The sequence below is a fragment of the Haliotis rufescens genome, unplaced genomic scaffold (assembly GCF_023055435.1).
Source record: "Haliotis rufescens isolate VD_foot unplaced genomic scaffold, xgHalRufe1.0.p SCAF_82, whole genome shotgun sequence".
Lineage (NCBI taxonomy): Eukaryota > Metazoa > Mollusca > Gastropoda > Lepetellida > Haliotidae > Haliotis > Haliotis rufescens.
The window spans coordinates 171,775-183,851 of NW_025964375.1; the positions used below are offsets into that span (position 1 = coordinate 171,775).

The following is a 12,077-nucleotide window of genomic DNA, read 5'->3' on the forward strand; positions in this document are numbered from 1 at the left end:
GAGCATATGTATTAACGTATATTTATTTACAAGATAAAAACTAATATAATTTACAATATTATACACGCACCAGATGGGGTTCTGGTTCTGTCCATACACACACTTTTTTCACATCCGATTATATTTTGTATGCGCATTTCCAACCATGACAACATGTTCATTTGGTTGTTAATGTAAAATTATTAATAATGGTTTCCATGTACTGTTTGTGATTGATTGGGTAGGTATATGGGTGGGACACCAACCCGCACCCCTCACCCTCATTGAAGTTACAAATGTCCCAAGTGGAACCTCTCGCCCCCACTAAGATATGTAGATAGATAGTATGTGGCTGCAAGGCGAGTACATGATCAAGTACATCAAGTTTGTTTGTTGTTTAAGGCCGCACTCAGCAATATTCCAGCCATATGACGGCGGTCTGTAAATAATCAGGTCTGGACCAGATAATCCAGTGATTGACATCATAAGCATCGATCCACGCAATTGGGATACGATGACATCAAGTAGCTATCCTCCATTGCCCAGAGTATCTCCATCCTGGTAAATACCCTGGACCCGTTCGCCACATTTGCTTCGTAATTCGAATGACACGGTGGTTAAAAGAGCCGCTCAATCAAACTGCAGTCACGATCGAGTGAGATTCTGTATCATATGTACGTTACTGATATGGCGCCGCCATTTTGAAAGGATGCCATGTCGGCAATTGGGTCGAGAGTATGTATCGTAACAGAAGGAACATATACAATATAATAAACTGGAAAATAGAAGATGGTTCTGTCTTGAGTGCAGGAAGTCATTGGGAAAAACTAAAAGTATATTAATTATGAATAACAACTGATTGTTGAAGAACGTCAACCCATAGAGCGTCCGCCCGGAGAGAGCAGGTCGGGGGGTTCGATTCCAGGCCGCGTCATACCAAAAGACGTTAAAATGGTACTTTCTGCCTGACGCTGGTCATTAAGAGGCTAAAACAAGGACTGGTCGGCTCGGAGTCGGTACACTGTGTCTGAGTGGGGTATTCAAGTTAAACTGCGGCATGATATCTCAGTGGGCTTGCACTGTAAAACAGGCATTAGTCCGGACTAGTACACGCACGTCGCTATATAAGTGCAATAATGTTGAGTTAAACCCCATTTCACCCGACCCACAAACCGAGCCGCATACAGCTGTGCAGCGTGACAAAGAGTTGAGGTGGGTTGTATTCACTCTTTGTTCAAGGTTCTCCTTGAAGAGAACAAGAAAACGAAAGAGGTGACAAAAACACAATTGTATCTCAAACATGATGTCGATGAAGTGGCAATGGTGTGATCATGGCTTGGTGTTATACAATGGAGCCGACACGTCAACTGGAGGCATCCTGGGTGAGAGATGGCAGTGGTCAGTACAGCTTCACCAGACATCGGACGTCACCGGAGATGGTAGGAGGGTACCAGGAATACCAAGAATGAAAGAATACCTGCATTCTCTGAAAAAGAAACGTCATCTCTCCTTGAACGAATGAAGGAACTCTATGGATCTAAATATGTACGCATGCAAATAGATAATTATGAAAGATACATGTTTCAAGAAAAACTGGCGCATGTAATGTACTTAATACTTGTTACCCTCAAACGTTCTTCATCTTTCAAACTGGTTAAAATGTAAGTCGTTCAATTTCCAAATGGTGAACAGTTGTTTTTGTGACGCCAACGTTATTTGTTTGGTTGTTGTTTAAGGCAGCACTCAGCAATGTTCTAACTATATGATGATGGCATTTAAATAATTCAGTCTGGATCAGACAATCCAGTGATTGATATTACGAGCGCCGATCACCGCAAAGCTACGATGACACGCAACCCCACAGTCACCAAGCCCGACCACCATTAAGTCACATCGTACGACAAGCATAGATTATCAGGGACAACATCGAATAAGTTCTGATAATTATACAAACCGGCCTTTATCATTAGTTTCTCATTTTATTTTAATTCATTTTTTCCATAAACTTGACAAACTTGCCTTACCCAGATAATTCATTTCCACGCCTTGGATGCACAGGAAAACCTCACTTCACAAAGAACGCTGAGAAACTCCATCACATACCCTTAACCAAAGAGTGTTGACACCAACAATGAAAGGGGGTTCTCACCTCTTGTTCCCACGCTGACAGTATCTCCTCCCTGTGACCCGGGATCTGGTCTTGGAACTGTTTCAAGGAATCCCGAATATCCTATCCTGTGGAAACTGTTGACAGTCGTCCTTCCCATCGCCTTGGTAACCACATTGCCGTCGGGCCACTGAATGCTGACCTCTGCTGGATACGACTGACCAAGGCCAAAATGGGCGACAGGTTCCATTTGACACAGATAACCTGACCCCCCGTCAATGACTCTGCTCTGACGTGTACTGTCTGTCAGCGTGACGGTGACCTTAGCACCTCGTGCAGGTGCCCCTACTCTGGTGAGCGGCATGATCCGGATCCACCGGTTTCCCTCCCCGGGATGCACGTGGTAAAGTTCTAGAGGCTGTTCGGTGCTTTCTCCGTGCGACACGAGCAGCTCGAGACGACCGTCGCCGTCAAGGTCAGTGACCGATGCACCTGCAGAAGCACAACGGTTACTAAGGCGTATCGCTATAAGATGCGCAGTGGTCAAGGGGTTTGTTTATTGTTTAAAGACACATTTAGCAATATTCCGGATACATGACGGCGGTCTGTAAATAATCGAGTCTGGACCAGACAATCTTGTGATTGATATCATGAGCATCGATCCACACAATTGGGATACGATGACATGCATCAACCAAGTCAACGAGCCTGACCACCCGATCCCGTAATCGCCTCTTACGACAAGCATTGGTTGCTGAAAAACAATTCCAACCCGAGTCTTCACGGGTCGGTCAAGGTGTAACAGGAAGGCTGGTTGGTTGAATACCACATGCAAAAGGTTGCCAAATCAAGTTCCCTTAAGTGTAAAATGTTCAAACAGAAGTATGGAAGCATGTCCAACATACGCACTAAAGCTAACAAAATATAATAGATAGTAAGGTTAAACATCTCTTTGTAGTACTATCACTGTGTAACCACGTGTCGCCTTTAAAGAAACAAATATGGGAGTGAAGCAAAACGTGACGCAGGTTTAAAACTAGCATTCAAACCAATTTTCGAATTCAATTCTTTACAGTATACCACAACGCCTAAACACAAACAACAAACTGCCTGGCAAATATAAGTATACCCTTGAAAATTGGATTTGACCAAAACATTAAAAACGTTATCAAAACGTAACTAGGCTGAAAACAGTCGCCGAAACGCTCCAAACTTAAGGTCCACAACACAACTATGATACCCATATCAAATACATCACCATCGAATAACCATTTCTTGTCTGTTTCAGTTTTAGCCATCATCAAATATGGGAGTATACTTTCTTTTGCCCGGGAGTTAATATACACAGTCACACTTCCACTTCTATCAGAGTATTTCCCTTTCGAATCCTATAATGATAGCAGCATAGCGACTGGCAGTTCTATCATCACAAATGCAGCAAATCCCATTTAACACAAAGTATCAGCGCTTTCCTATCATTCACTACACCCACCTGTGCCTCTCCCATTGAGTTCTAGGGCGTCACCAACGTCAATATTTTCAATGTCCACACCGTCCCCGTTAGGTGTGACCTTGTACAGCAAGTTGGGGGTCATGGCAAACTGGTAGTAGATGTTGTTGAGAAACAATTCCAGAATGCCGTCGTTGTCAAAGTCGGCAGCTATGAGGGTTCTGATTGGGGATGGCCTCGCGAACTCCCTACTTGCTGCGTTCTGGAAACACGGAAATACAGCTGTTGCTGATGCTTTGTCCGTCACTGTTGGGAATTCTCCATCAACCGTACAGAATCGATACAGAGAAGAGCAGGGTTCAATTTACTTCAATAAATATAATGTATATAGATATTCTTGAAAATATTTCATTTTCATGAAAACTCCGTTTAACGTGATAGACAATGTCTTGGCATGCATGAATGAGTGTTTGTTTGTTTTTTGTTCAACGCCGCACTCAGCAATATTCCAGCTATTTGACGGGGGACTGTAAATAATCGAGTCTGGACCAGACAATCAAGTAATTGATATAATGAGCATCGATCCACGCAATGGGGATACGATGACATGCATCTACCAAGTCAGCGAGTCACCCGATCACGTTAGTCGCCTCTTACCTCAAGCATAGTCGCCTTTTACGGCAAGCGTGGGTTGGTGAAGACCTACTGAGTGAGACCGTGGTAACAGTTTTTGAGATACTAGTTTCATGACGTGTCAGCTAACTGCAGGGAAGACAGTGTCGTAGACATCTGTCACTTGTATCAAATCGTAGTAAAATACTGCTCCTCTTACTGAGACCAAAAAATAGAGATAGTAAAATGGGTGAAGTACATAGCCATTGCTTTAAACCCCTTGGTCCGTAAACTAAAAAACGTGAATAGGGGGAATGATCTTTTTTTTAAATTTTAATTTCTTTCTGTAATGCTATGATTTATCCCTACCTCAAACCGCACATCACTGCCGTTCCTCCGCTGCAGATAAAGCCTGTGTGGCCCTACCCAGTTTCCATACACGATATCTACCAGGCCGTCATTGTTGAAATCCGCAAGTGTAACACCGCGGCCATTTTCGTCACGATCAGTAACACCTGATGGCAAGAATATTATAAATGTTCAGTTAGGCCATACAAGTATAATGGACCTTATACATATGTGCGGCCAAACTGGGGTCCGAATGGTCACAATGGCTGACCGTGGTGTGTTTTGGTTGGCCAACTGATCTGAAGAGGTTCGTTGATAACGAAAGACAAACACACAATATAGACCTCCGAATCCAGAACCCAGTAAATGCATCTCATTATTCAGCACATCACCTGTAATCCAGGGCGGTCGGGTAGCCTGGTGGTTAAAGCGTTCGCTCTTCACGCCGAAGACCCGGGTTCGATTCCCGACATGGGTACAATGTGTGAAGCCCATTTCTGGTGTCCCCCGCCGTGATATTGCTGGAATATTGCTAAAAGCGGCATAAAACCATACTCACTCACTCACTCACTCACCTGTAATCCTGGCCACGTCCTCGTAGGTCCCATCCCCTCTGTTCTTAAAGAGTGCATTGTCCCCTCGGTTCTTGACCCCGGAGTTGCCCTCATTAACAAAGAAGATGTCGGACAGACCATCATCGCCAAGGATCGGACCAACTGCAATACCCTGCCCACCTGTCAACAGTACCCATTGTCTTGTATTATACATTATTATATTGTCCTACCTACCAGGCTTAAATAAGTTGATGATATTTATAATGAGGCCAGAGGTCTATCAGTTAACAAACAAAATCATAACATTCAGTTGCAGACGAATAGAATGAAATCAACCACATTCGTTATCATTCGCCAACATACAATGGTATGAGAGCAGATATACATTGACCTCTTATGCTCCTAATGCTCCTACAAAATTGAGGATCTGAAGAGATCAGTTTATATCCACTCACCAGCCATTCCAAGTCAGCTGTGCTGAACGTAAGGCAACCCATCATCCCGAGGCAAGAGAGTTAACTGACTAATAAAGTCAAGTTTTCCCCCCTTGCCGAACTAGGCTGGAATTCCTGGGCTCGATCGGGGCGCCACATGTGGCTATTACGAGTTATGTCCCTTCTATGTCTCTCCTCTGGACCAATCAGATTCCACGTCTCGTATAATCTGCATTTGCTTCAAACAAAACGGCGGCGCCCAGTTAAGACGATCTGATCGATAATCAAGATTTATATTGTGATAAAACGGGTCTTACAACGCGAAGTCCATCAAATCACGTGAGCAAATTGATTAAAAACATGAAAAGATTTAGAAAATATCTGTTGACAACGAGTTCGCGGTGCACATGCTTTGCAAATCCTGCAATCGACCGAAATCTACATGACAGTTTACGAACCGGATTTCGATTTCGTAGCGCGTTTTTGACTACGCATAGACTCGTTAGTCCAGCCAAAATGTAACTCCAGAATACCAGCCTAGTTCGGCAAGGATGGAAACTGGACTTCTATAGTCAATTAACTCCCTTGCCTCGGGAAGATGAAGGCAACCAGAAGTTAGCCGGTTATTCGTCATTCAACTTACAACAATAAAATACATTCGAATGGCGAAAGACATCTTCCCGAAGCAAGGGAGTTAACTGACTGTAACAGTCAAGTTTTCACCCTTGCCGAACTAGGCATCAACTTTGGAGTTATATTTTGAATGGAATAACGACATGACGACTGCCGTGTAGATTTCGGTCGATATCAGGATTTGCAGAACATGTGTACCGTCAACTGGGCGTTGACAGATATTTTCAAACTCTTTTCATGTTTTAACGAAGATGCTCAAGTGATTTGATGCACTTCGCGAGGTTAGACCCGTTTTATTACAATAAAGGTCTTGATTATCGGCCATTTCGTGTGAAGCAAATGCAAGTATGATATAGAGATGCAATAGGAGGGACATAGAAGGGACGTAGCTCGTAATCGCCACTGGTGGCGCTACGACCGAGCCGAGTAATTCCAGCCTAATTCGGCAAGAGTGGAAACTGGACTTATAAGGTCAGTTAACTCAGGAAGATGGGCGAATGACGACTGACGATTTTTTTCGTCATCAACTTACAACATAAATATACGTGCGAATAGCGATTTTTTTCATCATTCGTTATTCAACTTACAACATTAAAATACATTCGAATGGCGATATTTTTCGTCATTCGTTATTCAACCTACACAATTGAAAGACTTTCGAATGGCGAATGACAAGAAGGTGGTAAAGAAAGAGTAAAAGTCAAACAATAAGAGATCGTCGTAAAATTTTTCATCAATTCATCGGGCAACAGTTCACAGAGTTTGGATTAAGCCTTGCCTATTTGACAGAGATCGCTGGAAGATGTTGTTCACTGATATAGATAGAATTATAGACACCCAGTCTATACCAGTAGAAATACAATTATAGACACCCTTTCTACCCAGTATAAATAGGATGGATACATATTCTGGAAACAATATAACAAACTCATATGTGAGTACAGACCAGTGCTGATGTTTATCCCCGCCTCAGTGCCCACGTTGCAGATGACCACGCGGCCAGAAATGACGTCGTTATTAGGGCTTGACTCGTTCATCTCCATCAGGGCGAACTCTCCCACACCCACTGTGAGAAGGAAAGCCGAACGTTATTTTAGCATTTCAAGGCACGTATGCATAATGTAGGTATAAAGCCAAAAATAACACAGCCCGCAGACACTTAAGTGAAACACATATCTACCATTTTGGTGAAACCCACGAGCATGGATATGGTGTTAACGAACCAAAGATCAAAATCAGAACGAATCGGAGGTTCGAATGTATGATCAGCAGATCCTGGTTGGACCCAGGGATGCAATTTTGAACACATTCTAGGCTGCCGTGCCCTCTACTCACGCCTGCTGTAAGTTGCCAGAAGAAAGCCATATTTTCCTGTCCCTTTCCTGTCTACACAGGCGACAGAACGTCCCGCAAACATGTGGGACATGCCGGAGTTTATAGTGTCGCTGAACAGGTCCTCGTAGCTGAAATACAACATGTCAGATTACATGAATGACGTCATGGTTGGTGGCGCACATCAACGACTGAGGTTACAGGCGTGTGAATCTTAACTCATGCATACCTTGCAGTCGAACGCGTCACGAAAAACAATACGTTAACAGTCCAAGTTATGCATTGTCCCATGAAAGAAACAACAATTGAAAGAAGCAGAATTGTGAGTACCGTCCATTCCTGAACTTGAAGAGCTTGTCCTTGTAACGTTTGGATCCCCAGTATTGATCGTTGGTGTTGAGGATGTAGATCTCCTCCCTGCCGTCGGGGTCGCCGTCCAAGTCGCATGCAACTACACTGATGGCTTGACCTTCAGAAATGATGACAAAGACAATCTGAGACGTTTCAATTTCTTGTTTGTTGTTTGTTTGTTGTTTAACGCAGCACTTAGCAATATTCCTGCTATATATGGCGGCGGTCTGTAAGTAATCGAGTCTGAGTCAGACAATCCAGTGATTGACATTATAAGCATCGATCGATGGGATACGATGACATGCATCAACAAGTCAGCGACCCAGACAGCCCGATCCCGTTACTCGCCTCTTACGACAAGCATAGTCGCCTCTTACGGCAACCTCTTACGGTTTTAAGGTAGTAGAATCAGTCTCGGCATGGTCATGAACATAGAAAACACTAAGATCACCAAAATTGGATAATGCTATGAATTGCTATGTCAGAAATTGATAATGATTGTGATAATTAGCGGCTATCTTAAATTTGGCAGCCATCTTGGATTTTCTCAGTTACATTTACCATTAGGAATATTGAGGTAAAGTTATCATCATGAACAATAAGCCTATACCTTTATTTGCCCCACTAACAGACGGGACAGGCAAGCGACATATATAAACATGTCAGACCACTGGAGTAGCAGATTTGGAGTCTTTGTTTTATCCCTTTACCCAGTGCAAGGCAGGGTAACATTAAGTACCATCGTTTAGCGTGTTTTGAGGCTGCTCTTTTGGAGAGAAACATTAATGTGGTGACAGACTAAAGCTCATAATCGGTTTTATCTGAGGTTCAAACTTACAACCAGCGGATCCTGGCACGACCAAGAGAAGCAACTAGGTGGACTATGTCTACTCCCAACTTCCACGGGACTCGTGAAGATCCGGGGTAAATAGGTCTTCAGCAACCCATGCTTGCCGTAAAAGGCGACTATGCTTGTCGCAAGAGGCGACTAACGGGATCGGGTGGTCAGGCCCGCTGACTTGTTGCTGCATGTCATCGATCCCAATTGCGTGGATCGATGCTCATGATATCAATCACTGGATTATCTGGTCCAGACTCGATTATTTACAGACCGCCGTCATATAGCTGGAATATTGCCGAGTGCGGCGTAAAACACAAAAAAACCAAACCAAAAACAACCCCAAGGACAGGTGGAAACACAGTGTACATATTACCTGGACGATGGTGGACAACGGTATAAGGGTCTATACCGAAACGTCGCCTTTACAGTAATTAAAGAAGATGTTATCCATAAATTCTGTCTACTTTGTCATCCGTCAACTTCTAAGTAATGCCCATCGAACATCTTCCATGTTACAGATTTACTACAAGGAGTAATTACCGATTACCAAAATTATCAATAGCCGACAAATGTATAGCTTCAAAATCGTCTGTAGCACAGGAACTCGATGATAGCGTGTATAACATAATATAATCGTATAGAGAAAACAATCACACCCCTCTATGTACATATAGACTATGTTTATAGAGGTGTGTGATTTTTTCTTTACGAATAAATTATGTTATACACGCTATCATCGAGTTCCTGTGGTCTGTAGCTGAAATAGTCACCTTCGTTGTCACTCAGATTGGAGAATCGACCGTCAATCTCAACCAGGTTGTTGTACTTGCGGGTGACGTGATCATACTTGAACACCATATTTGGGCCATTAAATCTAAACGAAAACATTTCAACGTATGATATGAATTTCAAATTAGACAGGGGAAACTCCTGGCATACCTTTAAATTAAATTGAAATCTCCTAATTTTAGAGATAGTCTAAATCGGATGTTGTCATAAGCATGTGTTTTACACTTACTTTTTTAAGCAAATTGTGTGAGTGGTGCGTACCACCGGTAGGGCAGGACATGCTTACCCTTTTCGCGAACACCTGGTGTCATCACTGATTTTCAGTGATCCATTCATATAATTTACGCCTTGTGGAATATGTTTCAGTTGATATTCGAGACTGATTAATCGTTGACGTTTTGTATGTATTAGTGAGTGAGTTTGGTTCTACGCCGCTTTTAGCAATATTACAGCAATATCACGGCGGGGGACACCAAAAATGGGCTTCACACATTGTACCCATGTCGGGAATGGAACCCGGGTCTTCGGAGTGACGAGCGAACGCTTTAACCACTGGGCTACCCGACCGCCCCTTGTATGCCCCTATCAGATAGTGATGATACCAGGTGTTAGCCACCACCAGCACCACCAGCTTCACTACTACTACTACTACTACTACTACTACTACTACTAGTACTGCATCTTTCTCGTGTTTAAGGCTTTACCCAGCTACAATCCACTCCATCTCTCCGTCGCCGTCGACGTCGCTAACCGCAACGCCGTAGTTGAGCTGGGTAGTGTCGTAGTCGGCGAACAGTTCTGGCGTCTTTCTGATGAACATAGGCTCTGTCTGGGTTGAACACAAGATGGCGGACAGGAGCAGGTAACTCGCCACTATGACCATGTCGAGACAGGCTTTCATCCCGGAAACTAGGTTGTTATGAAATAGCATGTGAATCAGATCTTCATAATTATCTTCTTGCAATAATTTAGAAAATCATGTAACAGTGTCTGTCAAACATGATCATTTAAGACTCTAAGTTTTAATCCAGTTCTTTTGTTCCTGATTTATCTAAACATACGAATCTGCACAAGTCCTTGCGAATGTCGCCAGTACACTGGGGAACAGTACATCAGGGAGTGGGTTAGGAGTATTCCAGTTCTATCAGGCCAATGTCAGATTAACGTGTGAGGTAAGCCCAAAGTGATTTACCTACTTCTTGGTAAAATCCAGGGAGAAGGGTGAAGACAAATCAAGTATTAATCTCATTCAAATCAGATCTTTTACTCCAGAATGATAATCATCTGCGAAATGATCTGAGGACACCTTCAAACGACGTCGCGCTAGCATTCGTCACCACTCGCCCCTTTCCGTAATTGCAAGAAGCTTGTCCCGGAATAACACGAGTTGGTCACGAATGGTCGCGCTAGGTCAATGTTTTAGCCAATCAGCGTCGAGGCTTCTAAGTTTTCGGTATGAGCGAAGCTTTCAAACCAGCATGTCTGATTTCTTTACCCTGAAGACGAACTAAGACGACATGTTCTAAAACTATGGCGGCGCCACTATATTGTTGAGGATACTTCATACATCCTGTCGTTTCTGAGCGCCATGGCACCTACATACAAAATGAAGTACCGTCGAAGGAACATCTGTGTTCTGTGTGGGTTTTCATTTTACAAAGCACATTTCCGAATCGAGGTGGTAAAATAATGAAGCCGATTCGGTTTAGGAAGCTGAAAGCTGATTGGCCGAAGAACCCATGCATCCTTCAGTTAGATTGGACGGTCATAGTTCGATCAGTGTTGACACGTCTTTCTACAATCTCATTAAAATCAGATCTTAGTTTTCGCTACCGCTAAACAAAGATCTGAGGACGTCCAATTACGGGTCATGTCAGAACGACCTTTCGCGAATTTTGAACGACCAATGAAATGACTGACAAGAAATCGACATTAGCCAATCAGAAGGCAGCTTTCTCGAGCTTTACGACACTAGTTTCAAACTGGCGACTACGCTTCGAAACTTATTTTGACGTATTCTCGATTAAGAAAATTAAAACTGATAAGAAGAACATTCTGGAATGGCTTATAGATGGCCTAGATTGTATGTATATAATCATAAAACCCGTAACTGTCGTTCGGAAAACCCCGTATTAAATATTTCGTGGTTGCATGATTAGAAAACTCATTCCGACTGTCACTTTCATGATCTGGTAAGCGACGCTCTGATTGGTTGGATGAAAGGTCGTTCTGACGTGACCCTTAATGGGATGTCCTCAGATCTTTGTTTAGCGATAACGAGAACTAAGATCAGATTTTAATGAAATTGGTCCTTCTAGGGAATATGCAGAGAAAAATGTGATTTCATGCTACTGAATCAAGGGTCATAATCGTGTCGAACGGTGATTCGAACTGATGTCCAGCGGATCCTGACAATTGCAGTATTGGCTATATGTATATACATGTGTGTGTGCGTGTGTGCGTGTGTACGTGAGTGCGTGAGTGCGTGTGTATGTGTGTGTGTCGTGTTGCTCTTGGAAGATGGCCCCCGTTAACTCCGGGTCAGCATAGGTTCCCAGTACCCAGAGTGCGTCGTGCGTAACGTGGTTTGGTTGGCAACAATATCTGACCCACTTGATGGTTACAGCTTACGTTTACTCGTGTTCTC

General features: G+C 43.3%; 1 protein-coding gene across 1 annotated transcript; it reads right to left on the bottom strand.

Annotated features, from left to right (window-relative positions):
* Window positions 1-1,252: 1,252 nt before the first annotated feature.
* Window positions 1,253-10,349, bottom strand: LOC124144138 (cartilage acidic protein 1-like). Its single transcript, XM_046513394.2, has 10 exons — window positions 10,135-10,349; window positions 9,412-9,515; window positions 7,780-7,918; window positions 7,453-7,580; window positions 7,064-7,183; window positions 5,072-5,230; window positions 4,518-4,663; window positions 3,579-3,798; window positions 2,129-2,578; window positions 1,253-1,465 (listed from the first exon to the last, which is right to left on the bottom strand). Exons 1-10 carry the CDS (start codon window positions 10,329-10,331, stop codon window positions 1,407-1,409), a joined length of 1,722 nt encoding a protein of 573 aa, XP_046369350.2. The 5' UTR covers window positions 10,332-10,349; the 3' UTR covers window positions 1,253-1,406.
* Window positions 10,350-12,077: the final 1,728 nt, after the last annotated feature.

Excerpts from the sequence above, each read along its gene's own strand:
- LOC124144138 (XM_046513394.2), bottom strand. The coding sequence starts at position 10,331 with ATGAAAGCCTGTCTCGACATGGTCATAGTGGCGAGTTACCTGCTCCTG. Across the intron at positions 7,581-7,779 it reads TTCAAGTTCAGGAATGGACG|CTACGAGGACCTGTTCAGCG; the intron begins GTACTCACAATT and ends GTTGTATTTCAG. Across the intron at positions 1,466-2,128 it reads TGTCAGCGTGGGAACAAGAG|AGAATGCAGGTATTCTTTCA; the intron begins GTGAGAACCCCC and ends TTTCTTTTTCAG.